Genomic DNA, 22981 nt, shown 5'->3' on the forward strand with positions numbered 1-22981 from the left:
TGGGATGCCAAGCCATCACAAGGCACCCCAAGCGGGACTCGAACCTCAGACCCACTGGGGAGTAGGACCTGCTCCAATCTACTGTGCCACCGCACCCCCCTGAACCCACATGTAAACGCACACAATCCATCAGTGGCTTCACTGAACATGCTGGTTTCGCTCCAGGTTATTAATCATAAGTTAATATGGATCACTGGGTGCTTCTCAAAAGCAGCAAGAGAGTGACAGGAAGGATATCACTGAGAATCGGCAGAATTTATTTTTCAGGTATTACTTGTTAAGAATCACATTACTAATTAAGCGCAGTGTTAAAGGCACCGTGAAGTTCTGGCTTACATTTATTTTCTTAGACACTTTTCTCCAATGAACGCTATGTAGTGTCACCAGCCCACATAACTTATTCACCACGGTGATTTTCACTGCTAGATACACTACTTACACTGGGTCACTCATCCATACATCAGTGGAACACACTCTCTGTCACTCACACACTATGGGGGAACCTGAACAGCATGTCTTTGGAGTGTGGGAGGAAACCAGAGCACCCAGAGTAAATCCACACAGACATGGGGAGAACATGCAAACTCCACACAGACTAAGCAGGGATTGAACCCACCTTCTCTCACACCACCCAGGTGCTGTCAGACAGCAGTACTCCTCACTGTGCCACCCTATCACTAACACACCTGTTATATCTCAGCATTTGTTACCGTGCTACAATTTCTTTGTTTTCTGACTTGTTGAAAGTGCTGCCAAACTGCTTATATCTTGCGTAGAGCACAACATTTCTAAACGACAGCCAAATTTAATTAAAGGTTCTTATTTTACTGCTCTCTTCTCACGTCATCTGTTCCACAGTAGTAGGAGAGAAACAAATTTAGTGGAAGATGCGGAATCACTTGTACTGTGAAGGATCGACTCCAAAGCTTTGCAATCCACTCTCGATCCCTTGCTGCTTAGAATTGGAGAATCTGCTCTTTTTAGGATCGACTTCCAGCCCTACTACAAACAATCACTCAGAAGACACGATTACCGTACTTTAGCTCACACACATTGACTGAAACCGCTTGTCCCGAGCGGGGTCACGGCGAGCTGGAGCCTAATCCGGCAACACAGGACGCAAGGGTCAAAGAGGGGGGGACACAGCCCTGATGGGACGCCAGTCCATCACAAGGCACCCGAAGCAGGACTCGAACCCCAGACTCACCAGACAGCAGGCCCTTTCCAAGCCTGCTGCACCACCGCACCCCCCCATTGCAGTTCTTTCTATGTCAAATTCAATTATCCTAAAAAGTGTAACGAATGACCTTGTTTTATAGCTTGCTGGATCTGACTGAATCTGATCAGTCAGTAGTTAACAAAAATATATTCAAATTGCTTTAAAGCACAAATATCTGGGATGCCAGTTGTCTAGAACAACAAGTCAGTAACACTGTTGCTAAAAAAAAGGGTTTAAACCTCTTCCAGTAAAGATTATTTTGATATTTCTGATCCTACCTTGATGTTTCAGAGATGAATACAAATAGTAAATAGCACATACAAAATTAAGATATCAAGACACACTTGAAGAGATGTTTGGAAGAAGTCAGAAAGCAACTAATACTACACAGCTGGGGGGAAACGTCGGTGTTTCATAGCCGCTTCTAGAACATGGTCATCAGTCTTCTTCTTGTGTGGTCATCATGCATCTCCAGTGAGTCACAGCAGACATACCATAAATTGTGTGTAATGGTAACTATATATATAAAATTACTATATTACTAGAGCGGGGGGAGGGGGTTGGACCGTGTCCTCCTCTCTGGTGGGTCTGGGGTTCAAGTCCCGCTTGGGGTGCCTTGTGGTGGACTGGCATCCCATCCTGGGTGTGTCCCCTCCCCCTCCACGCCATGTATGTGTGTGTTTACTAGAGCAGGGGCAGCTGGTGGTGTTGTGGTTACAGCTGTTGCCTTTGGATTTGAAGGTTGCAGTATACATATATATATATATACACATATATATATATATATACATATATATATATACACACATATATATATATATACACACATATATATATATACACATATATATATATACACACACATATATATATATATATATATATATATATATATATATATATATATATATATATATATTCGAGTCCTGCTTGGGGTGCCTTGCGACGGACTGGCGTCCCGTCCTGGGTGTGTCCCCTCCCCCTCTGGCCTTACGCCCTGTGTTACCGGGTAGGCTCCGGTTCCCCGTGACCCCGTATGGGACAAGCGGTTCTGAAATGTGTGTGTATTTACATTGATACAAAATCTATTATTAAAATATCACATTGAAACAAATATTAACACATTGTGTTATTCACAAAAATATGTGATCTTGTCAAGAGTCTGAAGTGGTTCCAGCTGCTGCCTTTGTTTCGGGTTTAGAACTGTAAATTGTACTGCTTGTCCTACTTCTGCTGCTGTTTTATTATACTTTGTACTGGGAGACGCACACAGCGAACAATAAACAATGGTTTTATCACAAAACAGCCAAAGAGAAAAAGGAATGAATACTGAATTGTATCCAGAAACAGTTTACTGCATTTGAAAAAGAGGAAGCTGAGTCTGTACCAGATGTCACATGTGATGGAAGCGTGACCACAACGTGCTGTTTCTCTGTCCAGTGTCTTGATGTCAAGCACTGTTTGTTGGTGTTCCTTCAGTTAGAGTCTAAAGGCACAAAGACCAGCAGCGACCGTCTTCAGTAAATGTAACATATCAATGCGTGACCTTCTCTCGGTGGTTCTCAGATGTAAACCAAGTTGTCCTGTTGCCATCAAGAATGGAGCAGAAGTGGAACTCCTCGATGAGCTCATATGTCATGGCGGTCCATGGATGATAACTTTGGCTTCTCTGCAAGACCTGGGCAGGGTTACACAGCTGGACAGTTAAAGTACACACTTCTGTTCTCTGGTGTAAACAAGATGCAAGGTGCGGTCATGGTATGAACCAGAGATCCTCCTGGAAATGTGTCTTTGGCCATCCATTACCCATAATTCATCTGTGGAACCCTTTCAAAAACATGTGTTCAGCAGTTTTCACCAAATATTATTTCCTACATTTTCCATCTTTTTCCTCCTCTTCTCTTTTATGCCTTAAGATGTGAAAACTGAGGTCCTCTGAAAGGCCACTAACTGATCCCAGATCAGTCCCAGATCCAAGTGTCCAGTGTGGTAAATGGTTTCTTGGTGGGTTTTTCACTGCTCTTGTTGATCTCTGACTGAATCTGAGGAAAGAAATAAACTGATCTTAAAGGTAAACACAAAATAAGCTTATTAATAGTAAACAATAATGAGCAGTTATTAGTCTCAGTCTTTTCAGAACCAATATTAAAATTTATGTCAACTAGAGACAGCATTACATCAGTGAATCACTTTCTTTGACTTTGTTAGTGTTACAATGTCTCACCTGAGTTGATCTTTATGTCATCATAGGGACAGCCTTTGGGTTTTCCTGTTACAATAGCAAAAGTCACTTTAATTTCACTTATAAGTAGGACAATTTTTTTAAAGATACTATAGCTGCAAAAACAAAGACAAAAATATTCAAGCATACATCTTTCACACACTTTGAATTCTCTCATATTAGTGTTCGTTAACACACCAACACGACCACGTTTTTACAACGGAAGTATAATTAACACGATAAATACGCATAAAACAGTCACATTTGTTCACATAAAGCAAATCAACAGACATTATAACACAAGAATATAAACTAAATTAAAGTGACAATTACCGTTTGCGCCCTTTGAACCTTATGCAGAAAATGTCGCTTCAGAAGTTGTGCTTCCGTGCTGCACGTCCTTCCTCCGCATCCGTAACACCTGACCCACAATTCAACATTCCCTCTCTCAATTAAACTCAGATCACGTGACCCATTAAAATCTGCATTTAACAAGCCAGAGTTACATTCTTAATATCACACGGTATTTATTACATTTTAATGATTTGAAAAACTGACCAAACTGGAATGAAAGAAATTTCTAACAAAAAAACCAACCAGACTCTCAAACCTGTCTCTGAGACAGTTACAGATACTAAAAGTAATAAATTAGCTTAATAATTAATACCATAACCATAATTATGTTAACACACAAGTTCACACATCACTGTGTTTCAGAGTTAAAATAATTCGGTCTATTCAACAATATTCAACACTATTCATTGAATATTTTAACACTCCAGTGATTTTAAAAAGTTTCCAGTTGATGTCAGAAAGAAGCTTATTGTTCATTTTTATGGGAAAACACTGAATATATCACATTTTTACCATGCACAAAAATGCCAAACTTGTCTTACCCGGTTAGGTTGTTTTCTTTTTCTTTTGATATAAAAAAAATATCCTATTACTCCTCCTCCAGCTAGTAATAATACTGACATTCCTAGTAAACTCAAAAATACGATCATCTCCCAACTCTTATTTCCACACTGAGAGTCTGACACACTGTCTCCTGGTTTGATTGTAGGAAGTCCTTTGGATTCACAACTGTGAAAAACACATATGAAAACATAAAAAGAAAAATTCACATTTCATACATTAAATCTATTTGTAACAAATTTTAACGAAATAGGTAAATAGCGAAAGAAATACATTTTTCAGAACCGCTTGTCCCATACGGGGTCACGGGGAACCGGAGCCTAACCCGGCAACTCAGGGCACAAGGCTGGAGGAGGAGGGGACACACCCAGGACGGGACGCCAGTCCGTCGCAAGGCACCCCAAGCGGGACTCGAACCCCAGACCCACCGGAGAGCAGGACTGTGGTCCAACCCACTGCGCCACCGCGCCCCCGCGAAAGAAATAAGTAAAAATTTTTAAATCACTTTGAATTCAAATCTAAATGTAATACTCCGAGCAGGAATGACACTTACTCTGTGTGTGGTGTACAGGAGATTGAAGATCCATTTGAGAAAGACCTTTCAGGGCAGATTTCACACACGGTGTCAGTAGAGTCTGTTCCTACAGTATTAAAGAACAGGAAATGTTTTATAAAACATTGAAAGGGATCTCAGGAACACACAAAACATGGCTATTCATTTAATACAAAAATATGAAAAGTCCAGTCAGACCAGGGTGTTTGATGAAGTGTCCAGGTTTGCAGGTTGTGTGTTCCTTTGCTGCTCTACATCCTCCCTCATAAGGATCAATACAATAGTTCCCTTCCAGGGCTCCACACACTGCGTCTGAAGAGGGTTTACACTCCTTCACCGTCTTTAAACCAAGACCTGAAAAAATGGAGTAATAACGAATATTAGAATGGACATACGAAATAAAATAAATAATAAGAGATACATTTATTAACTTGACAGAAGCACTGGTATCCTCACCATGGTCACACAGGGTACAGGGACCACATTTAGTGACACTGTTTGGTTTGTCAGTGAAAGTGGATCCAGTACAGGGAACACAGGAGGTACTGGTCTGTTCTGTACAGTGTTTGTACACATGGAACCCTAAAATAGTACGACATGGGTTATTTGCAGCACTTTTCAATTTACAAGTCAATGATACATTAGTAAGAAACTGCACACTTACCTGGTGCACACATAGGACAGCACTCCGGACCTATTTTATATTCAGCTGCTTTACATCCTTTACAGACACAGCTGAGGGGCAGGAGAAATACTGAAACCATCTGAGAAAGGAGAAAAAATGTTATGATATATCCAGGTTTCATCTGGGTATCAAAAATCAAATATTAATTAAATGACATGTGTTTCCAGTGTACCTGTAGGTGCTGTTTCTTATTTCAAATTTAGTTCCATGTTCATAAAATCAGAGCCACAATGATCCAAATTCACTTTTATATACAGAAAAGTGCATTTCAGAGTGAGGTTTCTGCACATTGGATTTTACTGTTGGCTGTTTTCACAACACTGTGCCAATTGTAGTTGCCATCTGTGGTGAGATTTCGATGAAATACCAGTTTTACTGGGTGATTACTTAATGACACTGGATAATCGCTGAAGTGCTCTTAGGAAATACCAGTAAGCATTGCTCAAATTACTGCACAGAGAAATGGCCTTGCACTACTGACTATGCAAGCTGAATTTGAAACTCAGTAACTGAATTTCAGCTGAATTTACATTTTTTGCCAGGTGTAATATACCACAGACTTGCCTATCCATGATAAATTTGCATGAAGGGAAGATATGGTTGTTTGAGAACCCAGTATCAGAAAGTGCACTAATAATAAAGGACTGGACATTTGAAAGAAGTAGATATAGCATGAAATAGTTGTGAAAAATATGCATTCACTAAAGACTGAGGTTCCCATGGTGTTCATCACTGCTTTGACTTTCTCACCATTTTTCTTGCATAGAAACTTCTACCACATTTTACTGAAATTAGTGTCATTTTGTTACACCAGTTTCAGTTTAACTGTGGATTCAGTGCTGAGGAATGAAGTAAAACCGTTGCACTCACTTTGGTAACATGAACCACAGCTGCTCTACTTGAGAAATCCACCGTTTTGTGTGTCATAGTAACATTACAGTCATATCAGCTATTGCCATTTCTCTGTGGACTCTGTTGGCTGTCATGTCTGCTATGAGCAGCGATGAAAGAAAAAAACCAGAGGTTTGGGCCCAAATTATCTGGCAGAAAACAGTGCAGCTGTTCCCAGTGATACAACTGGAGAAGAAGCTATGAAAGGCAAACAAAAGGCCTACAGAGCTGTGGGGTTTGGGATAGTCTGTGGTTCTAGAGGGATTGGGAGGGCTGGTTTTGAATGGTCTTGACAGTGTCTTCTCCTTCCAGTGCTGAATTTCTGTCTTCTCTGTGCTTGTCCACTGTAGCCCTGTCCTGCTCCTGTGTTTCGAACCTGTTTAAGCCATGTTCTGATTTGCTTGTCCTGTTCCACTCATGGTCCATGTTTAACATGCCCTGTGCTTCACTTTGCTCCATGTTTCTCCAATCACATCTGCACTTTGGTTCCTAATTTATTCTGTGTGCTCATTTTCACTCTGCTTGTGAGTTCCACACCCCCAAGTCCATACTGGGATGTTTCAGTAATACATCTGTGTGAATACTATAAGTGACATTGCTATTTTTGAACTCTAAATTTGTATAACTGGCTGAAAGTGTAAAAGAACATTTTCTACCCACTCATACTGAAAGTACATTTATTATGATGTTAAACTGGTCTGAGTAAAACTTACAATTGTACTTGATGACAAACTGTAGAGTTTTTGTACTTGAAATCAGCCATCATGACCATTACTCACTCACCACAAGTGTTTTCAGGATCTGTCCCTCCAAACACATTGATTTTATTGTTAATTCTTCTCTCCTGAGGCTGAAACCAGAATGTGTACCTTCCACGATTGAGCTTCATGGGGGAAACCTGAGAACTTCAATAAACACGATGGTTTGAACAAGGTTAATCTGTAAGGCCCTGATTTAATGTCATTAATATTTTTGAAATGCTACTGGTAATTTAGCTTTGGTAAGTATCTACAACATATTATATGGTAATACTTTTCAGTATTTGTTATTTAATTGGTAAGTTGATACGTTTGTGTTTTATTCTTTCATTTGCTTTTAGTTACAGAGGATTGTTGTTCTGTATGTAAGCGTGTTATTTGGAGAATGCGTGTGACTGCGCATGCGTGGGAGCCAGAGAGGAAACGTCGGTTGAAAGTTCGAGCGCGTTCTTGCAGCTGTTGTTAAAAATGTTTGTGTCTGCGGTTGTGGAGGAGTCAGCAGCACGTCTTATTCATTAAAACCTTAATAAACCCCAGACGTTCAGGAATCATCCATAGTGCGGTTCTGCTCTGGCCAATACAGCATAAAAACAAAGTGAATGTATACTTCATTTACCCAAAAAGCATGATTCACACCAAAAACTGTTCTCTTCAGCCCGGTCTTAAATTCCTTTTTTCCTGGATATTTACGTAAAAAAACTAGGTGATAAAATTATTTTTTTCCTTTATGTTTATGGGGGAATGTTCAGTTTGTTCTAGTGCTCTCCCCGGAATTACCCTCAGTAATGCCTAATAAATATGCTGGGAGGACAAAGTAATGCGGTAAAAGTTTAAGCGGGAAAATTAACCCAATTTTAGGGAAGTTACGGGGAAACATGAGCAACGCTTTGATGTAGGCGTTTTAATCCTTTGCTGAGTAAGTTGAAAAAGAGGATTCTTTGATGCCTGACAGGAAACCGACCTTAGATGATCAGTAAGTTTATTTTATTACGAGTAACATAACACGGTTCAGAATTTAGCCGTTCGAAAAGTTGAGTTTTTTCCATTTTGCACTGCAGGGGAGACACCTCCGTCCGAAAAAACACCATCGAGTCACTCTAGTCGTTCACTGTCTTTCTCAGAAATATTACAATGAGCCAAATACAAAATCAACATGTTCGTTCAAGTAGAACTTGTGAAGTGAACTGTGAAGGACGGGGAACAATGAAATATTTCACCATTCAGTCATTATGATCATACACAGTACTCTGTACATAAAACACGACACGTCGCTCTGACATTTAAAATGATGGACGCTGAAACTCATAAGTTACAGCAACAGTCTGTAAGACTGTAACGACCAACAACAATAATAATTTCACTATGCCGCTACAGGGAAAAAACGCAAATGTGCACATAACAGAAGGGCATATTTTAACCAAACACACACAAGTTTTTTTGAACCGCTTATCTCATACGGGGTCGCGGGGAACCGGAGTCGAGCCCGGCAACTCAGGGTGTGGGGCGGGGGAACACACCCAGGGCGGGGCGCCAGTCCGTCGCAAGGCACTCCAAGCGGGATTCGAACCCCAGACCCACTGGAGAACAGGACCTGGTCCGCGCCACTGCGCCCCCCGCTTAACCAAACACATCAACCCATATAAGGATAAACGACCAACTCGATGCCCAATAGATAGACAACACACACACACACACACACACACACACACACACACACACACACACACACACATACATATTTTCGGAACCGCTCGTCCCATACGGGGTCGCGGGGAACCGGAGCCTACCCGGTAACACAGGGCGTAAGGCCGGAGGGGGAAGGGGACACACCCAGGACGGGACGCCAGTCCATCGCAAGGCACCCCAAGCGGGACTCGAACCCCAGACCCACTGGACAGCAGGACCTGGTCCAACCCACTGCACCACCGTGCCCCCCTAGCTAGACAATATATAGTTCAAATTTTACAGTAACAGTTATTACCTGTAGAAGAAGTGGAGACAGACGGACAGTAGGACCGATGTACCGCAATGTCCCTCCCCACCTGTTGGCGACGCTTCCGTGACCGCCGACCACTACAAAACACTTGTAATATTATGAAAATATCAACAACACACACACCACCCGTGTCGTGTTGTTGTCTGTACAGAACTGAAATATCGAAAATGAGAAGCGGGATTATCGGGGGTGCAGTGGCACAGTGGCGCAGTGGGTTGGGCCACAGTCCTGCTTTCCGGGGGGTCTGGGGTTCGAGTCCTGCTTGGGAGGCCTTGCGATGGACTGGCGTCCCGTCCTGGGTATGTCCTCTCTCCCTCTAGCCTTACGCCCTGTGTCACCGGGTAGGCTCCGTGACCCCGTATGGGACAAGTGGTTCTGAAAATGTGTGTGTGTGTGTGTGAGAGAAGCGGGACTAGAAAAAAAAAATGGCGCAAAAGAGGCGATTTGTTTTTTTTCTTTCCTAGTAGTAGTCCCGCCCCTAACGCATCCAATGAAGAGATCGCTGAAAGCAGACATTCACAGTAATTTACTGCTCCTTTACCGCGGGGTGTTGTTTCTATTCAGACACATTATATCTCTGTGACAAGTTGATTTGCAGGAAGAAATCATTTTGTTCCATTTGAATTCTACACAAATCTGTGCAGGTCCACTCAGAGGATGTGCGGACAAAAACACAGTATTGAGGGCAACTGGTAACACTGTGGTTAAGCTCTTCTCTCCTGTAATTCTGTGAAATGCAAATGGTGAATTAGTGTAAGAGCTTCTTGTTGTACGGACTTGACATGGGGTATTTTATTGCTAAATTACCGCGACCCTGCTCGGAAGAGGCGGTTTCAGATTGTGTGTGTGTGTTCTTCTTGCAGGACTGCAAGTTCCTGGGCAAAAAGTCGAAAAGAGCAAATCTAAGCTGAGATCTACTGTAAGTCAGCTCCGTTTGGTGCTAAGGATTCAAGAAGAGGCAAGAGGCACAGTTCCTTTCATTGATTTGAAATTGGGATATTCCTGTACTTACTGGTGCATCTAAATAGTCAAGTGTTCTAATCTTCACTCATTTCATTTTGAAATATTTCATTATGAGTAACTGCACTGTCATGCCAATTTGTTCACTTTATTACATTGTAAAAGCTGCACCATTTACTTTTCTGAGCAGAATATGAAGAACTCTTCTGTTTCATGTGTAAAGAAATGTACACTCCCAAGCCACTTTATTAGGCAGACCTTGCTAGTACCAGGTTGGACTTCCTTTTTCTTTGTGAACTGCCTTAATTCTTTGTGGCATAGATTCAACAAGGTGCTGGAAACATTCCTCAGAGGTTTTGGTCCATATTGACATGATAGCATCACGCAGTTTCTGCAGATTTGTTGGCTGCACATCCATGATGCGACTCTCTTATTCCACCACATCCCAAAGGTGCTCTATTGGATTGAGATCTGGTGACTGTGGAGGCCATTTCAGTAAAGTGAACTCATTGTCATATTCAAGAAACCAGTTTGAGATGATTTGAGCTTTGTGACATGGTGCATTATCCTGCTGGAAGTAGCCATCAGAAAATGGGTACCCTGTGGTCATGAAGGGATGGACATGGTCAGCAACAATACTCAGGTAGGCTGTGTCATTAAGGGGCCCAAAGTGTGCCAAGAAAATATCCCCCACACCATGACACCATCACCACCAGCCTGAACCATTGATAAAAGGCAGGATGGATCTATGCTTTCATGTTGTTTACGCCAAATGCTGACCCTACTATCTGAATGTCGCAGCAGAAATCAAGACTCATCAGACCAGACAATGTTTTTACAATTATGGTGAGCCCATGTGAATTGTAGCATCAGTTTCCTGTTCTCAGCTGACAGGAGTAGCATCTGGTGTGGTCTTCTGCTGCTGTACCCCATCTGCTTCAAGGTTTGACGTGTTGTGTGTTCAGAGATGCTCTTCTGCATACCTCGGTTGTAACAAGCGGTTACTTGAGTTACTGTTGCCTTTCTATCAGCTCAAACCAGTCTGGCCATTCTCCTCTGACCTCTGGCATCAATAAGGCATTTTCGCCCACAGATATTTTCATTCACTGGATGTTTTCTCTTTTTCTGACCATTCTCTGTAAACCCTAGAGATGGTTGTGTGAGAAAATCCCAGCAGATCAGTAGTTTCTGAAATACTCAGACCAGCCCGTCTGGCACCAACAACCATGCCATGTTCAAAGTCATTTAAATCACCTTTTTTCCCCCTTTCTGATGCTCAGTTTGAACTTCAGCAGATTGTCTTGACTATGTCTACATGCTTAAATGCATCGAGATGTTGCCATGTGATTGGCTGATTAGATATTTGCATTGAGAAGCAGTTGAACAGGTGTACCTACTAAAGTGGCTGGTGAGTGTATGTTTTTAACCTTTATTGCAAATATTAGAACAGTAAAACAAAAAAATGGACAACAATAATGTAAATAAATTGACTCTTAATGTACAAATGGGGGGGGTGCGGTGGCACAGTGAGTTGGATCACAGTCCTGCTCTCCGGTGGGTCTGGGGTTAAAGTCCCGCTTGGGGTGCCTTGCGACGGACTGGCGTCCCATCCTGGGTGTGTCCCCTCCTCCTCCAGCCTTATGCCCTGTGTTACCGGGTAGGCTCCGGTTCCCCGTGACCCCGTATGGGACGAGCGGTTCTGAAAATGTGTGTGTGTGTGTGTGTCTGTGTGTGTATAGATTTGGAGAAAAGTATCTGCTAAATGAATGAATGTAAATGTAATTTGATCAGGGTAGCCACAGAAAGCCAATGGAGAGAAAAGAGGGGAGATAGGTAGGAACTCTTAGACAGGTCAAACACAACTCATGCAGCAGCGTTCTGTGTCAACTGAAGTGGATTGATGGCAGAGCTGTAGAAAAGAGTTGAAGGAAAGAGTTGTAGTAGTTCAAGTGGAATATCACCATGGCCTGGACCAGGAGTTGGTAGAGATCGCTGTGAGATAAAGCTGATTCCTGTATGAGAACAAACACCCAGATGCCCTGCTCACTGGGCAGTTTAACCAAGCCAACTTCAGGAAATCTGTACCCAAAATACCACCAGGACATCTCTTGCTCCACCAGACAGTCAAACACCGTCGACCACTACTACACTTCACCGCTCGGTTGTTCAGGGAAATGAAGAGCCTAATTTTTGTTTACGCAGAAACTTCCTTCACCAAACGCAAAGAATGTCCGGCTTCTCAAATGTTTTACTCGGTGAGTTTCCTCATATCTTCATATTTTTATCTGATCTTACAAGTGTTAAAGTCCTAGAGCAGATAAAAATTTAGATTCCCCTAAAGACCTTGTGCTAAGACATTTCCCTACTGCAAAATATAGGGAATGGATTACCAGCCCACAAAAAGTGTTTGTTTCACACACTGTCCAACTAGATAGGTAAAAATTTCTCTAGTCATCATTTCTGCCGATTAAAATTTCTATTCAATAAATAAACTAATCCTAAAACTGTCAAGCCAAGAATAAAATGTAAAATAAAACAAAAACAAGAATGAGTAAGACCAACTAATATAAATGCTACATGACAGAATCTTTAAAACACATACCCCAAGGCTTAAAACCATAAATAATTAAAAAGGAACTTACCCCGTAACTCCGAAGGACCTGCACCTCAACAAGCCTATCTTCTCAGCATCCTAGATTAGACCTAGCCCGTCCCCCCTGCCATTCTCGCTCCTCACTCTCCAACACACAGTCATCCTTATATTGCTCGTAAATCCCCAGAAATACTTACTCATATTTTACCCACAATCCAAATACTTAGAACAAACCCATTTTCCTGGCTGGTTTCAAACTCCGGGTAACGCGGGTCGTTACAATACACGTAAAAACTTTAAAAAAGTCAAAACGACTTCGTATGAATCCAGAATTATGCTTCTACTAGTGCTAGTAAATTCGTTCGGTGGTAATGCTGTAGGTTTTATTACATACGATAGGTGGGTACAGCCATAGTTTTTACACTTTGTACTAAGTCTTGTATCACCACCCCGGCGGAGTGACACAGAGCTCCGATACTTTCGTTTTTACTATCAATCAGTATGACAAAGCAGCGTATGATATGATAGTCCAGACTGAACAGATGTGAATCATGTAGTTTTGCTAAGTTTGTTTACTCTTCAGGAGTAAACTTGTGTGCTTCGACGCACATTTACCGCTCTTGTTGGTATTTCTGTTCTTTACTCCGACAGACGGTGTAAATATTCCTGTTTACTCAGCGGTCCTGCGACTCTTTTTCGATACTTTTTCGTTTTATTTTTCATACCGGCGACGGGTAAAGAGAATCTTCACCCAGATCATGGAGCATTTAGTGTAAGTATGCGTGTGTGTGATGAACAGTGGTGTCGAAACGGGCAAATAACGCGGTAAATAAATGTAGATGTGTGTAAACACGGAGTAGAATAACTACAGTTTTTGAAGAGGGCGGAAGAGACACTCAGATCAGACAAAAAGGCACTGACTGACTTAGTTCGTTTTACACTTATTTATTAATTTAGCAGGACGCTTTTCTCCAAAGCGACGTACATCTCAGAAAATACAGTGTGTGTATTAATATTAGCAGAAAGAGACATAGATCATGTAGACGTAGGATTCTTAAGTACACTTGACAAATCCGCGAGACTTAGGAAAACGGCGTTCCTGTCGCCAGGGGGCGCGGTGGCGCAGTGGCGCAGTGGGTTGGACCGGGTACTCCTGTCTAGTGGGTCTGGGGTTCGAGTCCCGCTTGGGGTGCCTTGCGACAGACTAGCGTCCCGTCCTGGGTGTGCCCTCCGGCCCTAAGCCCTCCGTTACCAGGTAGGGTCATGCTCCCCGCGACGCCATATGGGACAAGCGGTTCAGAAAGTGTGTGTGTATGAGTGATTCTTCCCATGGCATATGAACCAATGTTCATTACGCAAGTAGCTACATAAAACTTTACCAGAATATCGACGATTGCTGATTACGTAGAATGTTTTAAGAGTAAAATTAAAGCGTTTTCTGTGTACTAATTCAATTGCTCTGTGGTTTAAATAGTTCAGTCGTGTCTACATGTGTGTGTCGCGGCTGTTGTGTTTACTCGAATAAACACACTGAGAATGATATTGTTAACTGGCACGTAGCCTCGTTTAATGTTCACGCTGGGTTTTCACAACCATGTGCTTTTTTTCGTATTCCTGCTAAATCCGCTTCCTTGCTGCCTAGGTATCCTTCCTGTACCTACCGAACACATCTGCCCTCTATAGGTAATAACAGAAACAACAACTGATCACCACATCCCCTTTCCTTTGAAAGTAGAAACCGAGATAAACAAAACTAAGACATAATAGATAGATACTATATCACAACAGATAGTCAAGTGTTACAGAAACCATGAAATTTCAAAATTATACATATTCTATATACACAAACGCCACAGAAAACAGGCATCTACAAATTGAGTCTGTCGGGTTTCTTTATGGTTCGCAGTGATCTTCTTAGTACCGGAGGATCACTCGTCCCCGGCAGAGTGATCATTGTCAGGTGCTATGGACGAGGAAGCCTGTGTACTCAAAGGCACTTGATCCTGTGATGAGGCTTGAACCTCTTCTCTTTGATGATCATCCAATGGTTGGGTTGTTTCTTGTGTCTTGAGAAGACTCCTACGATTTCTCCTGAAGACCTGTCCATTTTCTGCTCTAACCACGTATGATCTCGGATTCACTTCTTCCAGTACAACAGCTTTCCTGTCCCAGTGGTTTGAATCCCCAAACCTGACAACGTCATGCTCTGATAACGGTTCCAGTCTTTTGGTATTTTTGTCGTAGTTTGTCTTCTGTCTCTTTTGTAGAGCTTTTTGTTTCATTGCGATGTCCTTTATTACATCTTGCTTTATGTCACCTCTGTAAGGAAGTGTTGTCCTGATTTTGCGACCCATCAAGAGTTCTGCAGGAGATGCACCATGTTCCAGAGGCGATGCGCGATAACTCAGAAGAGCTAAATATGGATCTGATTTGCTCTCTGACACCTTCTTGAGCAATTGCTTCACAATGTGCACTCCTTTCTCCGCCTTCCCATTGGACTGAGGAAACTGAGGACTTGAAGTCACATGCTGGAAATCATAGTGAGCAGCAAAGTCCTGAAACTCACTTGAACTGTAACAAGGACCATTGTCACTCATCACCACAGTCGGAATGCCATGCCTGGCAAAAACGGATTTCATGTGCTGTATCACACATGCACTCGAAGAATTGGACAACAGTGCTATCTCAGGGTAACTGGAAAAATAGTCCACTACCAAAAGGTAGTCCTTCCCATTGAAATGGAACAGATCAGTACCTACCTTTTGCCATGGATACTTAGGTAAGTCCACTGTGATCAAGGGCTCTCTTGCCTGCTTGTTCTGATGCTTGAGACAAATTTCACACGTATTGACCATTTTCTCAATGTCAGCATTCATTCCAGGCCAATATATTGCATCCCTTGATCTTCTCTTGCATTTCTCTATTCCAAGATGTCCTTCATGGATCCTGCAAAGCATTTCCTTTCTCAGGACCTGTGGAATTACAATTCTGTTTTGTCTCAACAGAAGACCATTTGCTACACTGAGCTCGGCTCGAACATTGTAGAACTGTGGACAGGAACTCTTGACCCATCCATTGTTCAAATTTGTAATCACCGTCTGCAGAACTGGATCTTTTCTCGTCTCTTCAGCTATTTGCTTGGACTTCTGATCAGACACTGGAAGGCTTTCCACAACAACATTCACATGCATGTCCACATCAACTTCAGTAGAGCTCACTTCATGTGATTCGCATGCTGATGGTGCGCGAGACAATGCATCAGCTAAGACAATGTACTTCCCTGGAGTGTACACTAGTTCAAAGTCATAATGCTGCAGTCTCATCATTAGGCGCTGAATGCGTGGAGACATCTCATTCAGATTCTTTCGAATGATTGCTATTAAAGGCTTGTGATCTGTTTCAGCAGTGAATGATGGTAAACCATATACGTAGTCATGAAATCTCTCAAATCCAAACACAAGTCCCAAGCACTCTTTCTCTATCTGAGCATATCGGCTTTCAGATTGCGACATTGTTCTGGAGGCATAAGCTACTGGTTTCCAGCCATGAGCCTCTTCTTGGAGAGAGACTGGGCCTAGCCCATATTTTGATGCGTCCGTGGAGATTTTGATCTTCTTGGACGCATCAAAGTATACAAGAACTGGTGCCGTTGTCAACGTTGACTTGAGGATATTCCATTCTTTCTCATGCTTGCTTGTCCATCGAAACTCGTTTTTGTGACTCAGCAGTTCCCTGAGTCTAGCTGTTTTCGTGGAGAGATTTGGAATGAATTTACCAACAAAGTTCACCATCCCCATGATCCGCAGCACACCTTTCTTATCCACTGGACTCGGCATGTCAAGGATTGCCTGTATTTTACTTCTATCAGGCCCTACACCATGTCCTGACAACTTGTCGCCTAGAAAGGTAATTTCAGTTACACCAAACTGACACTTGGCTTTGTGGAGCCGCAGTCCATATTCCCTAATTCTGAGAAGTAGCTTCAGAAGCCTCTCATTGTGCTCCTGTAATGACGATCCCCATACCACTATGTCATCAACATATGCACGAACTCCACTAAGCCCTTCTATGATGTGCTCCATGGCACGATGAAAGATTTCAGATGCTGATATTATGCCAAAGGGGAGTCGTAGGAAGGAATAACGTCCAAATGGTGAGTTGAATGCGCAGTATTTGGTGCTGTCCTCGTGAAGTTTTAATTGCCAGAACCCTTGAGAAGCATCAAGTTTGCTGAAATACTTATCACCAGCCATCTCACTGGTAATCTCCTCACGCTTTGGAATCTGGTAATGCTCTCTTTTTATATTCGCATTTAAATCTCGAGGATCCATGCATATCCTCAAATCACCATTCTGCTTCTTCACACAAACCATGGAGTTCACCCAGTCTGTGGGTTCCTCCACTTTCTTTATAACTCCCAGAGCTGTCATCCTGTCAAGCTCCTTTTTTAGTTTATCTTTTAGTGGTGCTGAAACTCTTCTTGGAGCATGTATCACAGGCTGAGCATCTTCTCTAAGCTGAATTTTGTAAGTGAATGGGAGAGCTCCCAGCCCCTTGAAAACATCCTCAAATTTGCAGACAATATCATTTGGAGTTTCCTGTTGTGCCAATGCTACATCATGACTATTGATGCAATACATTCGCTTGACCAATCCTAACTCCTCACAGGCTTTGTCACCAAGAAGGGAGTGATGATCATCTGGGACTACAACAAAGACAAGGCGATGAATTTTGCTCTTTACACGTACTTTGAGTCTACACACACCTTGAGTCTTTATGTCCTGCCCGTTGTAAGCTTTAAGCGACACTGGACTTTTCCGAATGTGAGGTCTAATTTTCATCTCCCTTATGTCACTTGTGCTTATCAGATTGGCCTTAGCTCCAGTATCAAGTTTCAGTGAGACAGTGGACCCATTTATTTCTAATGACACAATCCATTTATCCCCAGACACACTGTCCACCTTTGAGACATTTTCTTCTTCAGTCTCATTGCAGCGCCGAACACTTTCTGTATCACCGTTGATCATCCCCACAAAGAAAGTCTCTGACAATTCCGTCTCTTCCGCAGCATGCACATTTGTTGTTGACTTCGACTTATTCTTCTTTGAGAAACATTGTTTGGCAAAGTGGTTCACACCTTTGCATTTTGCACATTGCTTCCCATAAGCCGGGCATCGCCTGGGTTGATGCACCGAACCACATCTTTTACAACTGAATGCCTCAGTGCCTGTCCTCGGCGTGGATCATTCACTTCGCTTTTTCATTTGTGTCAGCAACAGCAGCGCTCACTTTGTCACCGAAAGTTGTCGAATGCAGCAAAGCAAGTTCACTCGCATGACAAATCTTGACAGCATCATCCAACGTTAGCTCCACTTCCCTAAGCAGTCGTTCCCTCACTTTCTTCTCGTGAATGCCAAAGACAATTTGATCCCTAATCAGCGAATCAGTCAAAACGGCAAAGTTGCACGTTCTCGCTTTTAGCTTCAGGTCAGTTAAGAAAGAGTCGAAACTTTCTCCTTGAATCTGAACACGCGAGCGGAACACATACCTCTCGTACGTCTCATTTTTCTTGGGCGAGCAGTGCTCGTCAAATTTCCTGACGACTTCCTCAAAAACCTCTCCATCCCCAGGTCTTGCGAATGTGAAGGTGTTGTACACGTCTAGTGCCTGAGGTCCAGCCACCGTCAGAAGCAACTCAATCTTTCGCGCATCTGGCTTGTTATCCAGCCCAACCGCTTGCATATACAGCGAGAATTGCTGCTTGAACGCCCGCCAGCTGCTGTCGACGTTCCCGGTTAGTTTCAAGGACTCAGGCGGTTTAACAGCATCCATCGTAATCCTCGCGGCCGTCATCTGCTCAGAGCACTCCTGGTACCATGTTGTGTTTACTCAATAAACACACTGAGAATTATATTGTTAACTGGCACGTAGCCTCGTTTAATGTTCACGCTGAGTTTTCACTACCATGTGCTTTTTTACGTATTCCTGCTAAATCCACTTCCCTGCTGCCTAGGTATCCTTCCTGTACCTACCGAACACATCTGCCCTCTATAGGTAATAACAGAAACAACAACTGATCACCACAGCGGCGGGTTTCGCTGGTGTCTGCAGTGTGGCGGGTCCGGCGGGGTCTGTCCGGGGTCCGAGTCCTGCTGGGTGCCTTGCCGCGGCGGAAGGGCATCCCGTCCACGTGTATTCCCTCAGCCTTGCGCGCTGCGGTTTCCTGCGACCCTCGGGACAAGCGGCACAAGCGGTTGTTGACATGATCATCATGGGTTGGTTGGTTACACGACCCGGCCATTTGCCCGGTTTAGTGGCACGAAGCGTCCACCAACGGTGCTCCTATTACTGGTCACATTTATATTTATTTATTTATCGGACACTTCTTTCCAAAGCGACGTACATCTAAAAAATACAATCAATGTGTTCATTACATTAGCAGAAAGAGACATGCAGACACGTGATTCTTTAGTGCAGCGCTTAGTTTCTTTCCCCCATATATTATAACGACCCGCGTTACTGACAGTTTTAGCGGAAAAATTGGTTTATTGTAAATAGTGGTAAGAGGAGGGCGCAGTAGCGCAGTGGGTTGGACCGGGTCCTGCTCTCCAGTGGGTCTGGGGTTCGAGTCCTGCTTGGGGTGCCTTGCGACGGACTGGCGTCCTGTCCTGGGTGTGTGTGTGTGTGTGTAAATAGTTGTATTGCAGGAAAAATTGAATCAAGTGTTCAACTGCAGCCGGGATGTCTGCTAGTGAGGAGGAAGTAGGTTTGAGGTGCTGATTCTCAAGGAAACAGCAATGTTCATCTCACCGGTAGCTACATAAAACTTGATTCAAGCTGCAATGATTCCTAATTGCCTTCCCTGTAATATTTTTTAATATATACAAATGTTTACATTATATTACTACAGGAGTAGCTGCATGAAGGTTTATCCGAATCCGTGGTTTAACACAGGCACAATCTCAGAGTTATAGTGTATGAACCTTTACATCCACACACACATTGTCTGAAACTGCTTAGCCCAAGCAGGGTTATGGCAAGCCAAAGCCTAAACCAGCGACACAGGGTATAAGGCTGAAAGGGGAGGGGACACACCCAGGACAGGATGGGATGCCAGTCCATCGCAAGGCACCCCAAGCAGACCTCGAACCCCAGACCCACCAGAGAACAGGACCCAGCCAAACCTGCTGCGCCACTGCACCCCCTACATTTACACCTTACGTGAATTTAAGAGATCGTGAGCGAAGTGAGTCTGAAAGAGGTGCGTTTTAAGACCCTTTTTAAATGTGGACACAATCACCAGTAAGAGGGGAAGGTCGTTCCAGCACAACGGAGCCAGAACCGAGAAATATCTGGGAGCAGTTCTGTTGACGCATTTGTAGGCCATAATCAGGGTCTTAAATTTGATTCTGGAAGCTATTGCAAGCCAGTGCAGAGAAACAAGTAGAGGAGATACATGGGAACACTTTAACAAGTCAAACACAACTCGGGCAGCAGCATTCTGTAGAAGCTGCAGAGGTTTGATGGGAGTAGCAGGAAGACCACGCAGGAGAGAGCTGCAGTAGTCGAGACAGGATGTCACCATGGCCTGGACAAGTAGTTGGGCAGAGTCAATTGTGAGGTAGGGATGGATCCTGCAGGTATTACGCAAGATGTATCTGCAATTCCGAGTTGTAGCTTTGATGTGTTGTGAGAAAGATTTACTTGAGTCAGTCATCACTCCTAGACTCCTAGCAGTGGTTTTTGAATCCATGGGAGGCAATGACATGGCTGAGGGAGGAGGTGCAGATCGAGAAGAGCAGAGGGTCCAGTAGCGAGCTCTGCAGAACACCAGTTGAGAGAGGCAGAGGAGAGTAGGAGCCCCTTCAGACCACTTGATAGGATCTGTCAGATAGGTAGGACTGAAACTATGTTAGTGCTGTTCCTTTGATGCCAAGCTGACCAAGAGAGGAGAGTGAATAAAGACATACATACTTAAAGAGAAGTGAATAAACATTTACATTAATAAATAAAAGCAAACATCCTCTTATCCGTAGACATGGATGTTGAGTGAAGTTTCTTTACAAACTGATGAATGAAAATATTTCTTTAGCATCGATTAAGTACTTAACCAAATGACAGCAGGACTGAAATGTAATCTTAAGCAAAGAAAGTGTCCCTCGGATCATCGCTATTCTGACAATGAAACTGGTACTTAAGTAGGACAAATGGCTAACTGTGGATCTGAGTGATCTTTTTCACATCTCTATTACAGGTTCTGTATCTTCTTGTCATTTGTACCAAATGTAAAAGGTTGTGGCCCAGCAGAGTACCGGAGTGATGCTGGAGAATGTTGTCCTATGTGTGGGAAAGGTACCTTCTTTTACACACTTCCTTTTATAGTTCATTGAAGTACTTGTTGTGAAGAATATCATTTTATTGTATTATTGTACTGGATTACATATCATGGTTTTAAGTGACAGAAGAAGCCTCAAATATTATATCCAAACATCACTTAACTCATCAGTTTGCTGCTTTTTGTGCCACCAGGTTGGGTTGTTCAAAAAGACTGCACATCCAACAACATCACAACATGCATTCAGTGTGTTCCGGACACACATATGAATAGGCCCAATGGCCTCAGAAAATGCTTTCCGTGCAAGGCTTGTGATCCGGGTCAGTTTAAATTATCATCTGATTTATTCTAATTTGCATTAGTCTTAAGTAAGAGTACAGATGTGAAAAATTCTTGACTAACAACTGCATTATTTTCAGGAAAAGGGCTTCGTATTCTTCAAAATTTTACCAGTGTTAGTGACACTGTCTGCGGTGTCATTGATGGATTTTATTGTCAAGAGGAATCAGAGAATGGAGAGTGTAGTTTTGCGGTCAAACACAGTTTGTGTCACCCAGGACAGCGGATTAAAACACTAGGTAAGAACCACAGTACAGACATGGGGTTTTACTCTGTTCTTGGAATAGCCATGTGTTTGACCACCTGAAAAGCAGCCCTGTGTTGCTCTGTACACTCCTGACTGTAAGTTTTGTTCTTCTCTGTGAAGGAACAGAGAAAGCAAACACAATGTGTGAAGACTGTCCACATGGTCAGTATTCTAAGTATGGTGTCAACTGCACAGAATGGACAGAGTAAGTCATCTTGCCATGGGTGTTTCTTGTATTTTCATTGTTCACTGTTTCTGGGGAATTCACAAACCAATACAAACTGTACTCCATATTTGTGTTGGAATTAATGAAAGCATTTAAATAATTTCTTGCAGCTGTGGTATATTTGGTGGAATCAAGATTGAAGATGGAAGTTCACAGAAAGATGTCGTTTGTCAAAAACCAATCAAAAGACACAGAAAAATTTTTCCTGTTGTTTTTTGTGGCTTATTGCCCTCAGTCCTCATGGTGCTGGTTGTACTTCACTGTAAAAAAGGTTAGTCAGTACCTTGCCAAAATTATGTAAATGGAATAACAATGTTATATGGACATTTTTAATCAGGTTGAATAATATAATTGGCTAGATTATATAAGGTTTATGTCCTTTTACATTTATTCATTTAGCAGATGCTTTTCTCCAAAGCGACATACTTCTCATAGAAAATACAATGTGTTTATTACATTAGGAGAAAAAGACAAAGATGCAGATGTTTCTTAAGTACATTTAATTTCTTCCATCACATTTTAACTTCTGTTAGGAGCCTCTGGAAAAATATGGGTGTAATTGATAATTTGGATATTACATCACAAACAGTTCATTTAAACCATGATTTCACAATGCATTTAAATTGGTGTGCAATAATTTGCTTCCTATTTTACCATTTGTAATTTTTTCTTATCCCTATAGGTGAAATAGTGAATTCTGAAGGACCAAATACTGACACATCTGTTTGGTAAATTGGCAGATTTACTTTTTTCACTGTCTTATTAGTCATTCAGGGTAAAAGTCAAATTATTATCATGGTGATATTACAGTTGTAATTATTCACATGTACTATTGTTTCCAGTGTGAATGGACAAGCCAGATGAACACTTAACGGAACCACCTCAGCATGTGAGTATCTTCTTTAAATCTATTAGAAACTTAATAGCACGAGTTTGCAACAGCTGTTGCTATAACAGGACATGGCAGTTTTGATTATGCGGTTTTCAGTGTGACTTCAAGTACTTTTGTTTTTTCCCCACACTTGAAATACCTCTTTTTTCGA

The 22981-nt window shown here is 42.5% G+C and overlaps 2 protein-coding genes across 2 annotated transcripts in view; both read left to right on the top strand.

Moving 5' to 3' along the window:
• Nucleotides 1–22981, top strand: part of LOC114909298 (NACHT, LRR and PYD domains-containing protein 12-like) — a 454333-nt gene that overhangs the window by 380912 nt on the left and 50440 nt on the right. The gene's annotated exons all lie outside the window — the stretch shown is intronic.
• On the top strand, nt 21261–22808 carry LOC114909314 (tumor necrosis factor receptor superfamily member 14-like). Its single transcript, XM_029247680.1, has 6 exons — nt 21261–21446; nt 21546–21704; nt 21833–21917; nt 22049–22209; nt 22621–22666; nt 22781–22808. The coding sequence occupies exons 1-6, from the start codon at nt 21392–21394 to the stop codon at nt 22800–22802; spliced, it is 528 nt and encodes a 175-aa protein (XP_029103513.1). The 5' UTR covers nt 21261–21391; the 3' UTR covers nt 22803–22808.

This window comes from Scleropages formosus, chromosome 2, assembly GCF_900964775.1.
Source record: "Scleropages formosus chromosome 2, fSclFor1.1, whole genome shotgun sequence".
Lineage (NCBI taxonomy): Eukaryota > Metazoa > Chordata > Actinopteri > Osteoglossiformes > Osteoglossidae > Scleropages > Scleropages formosus.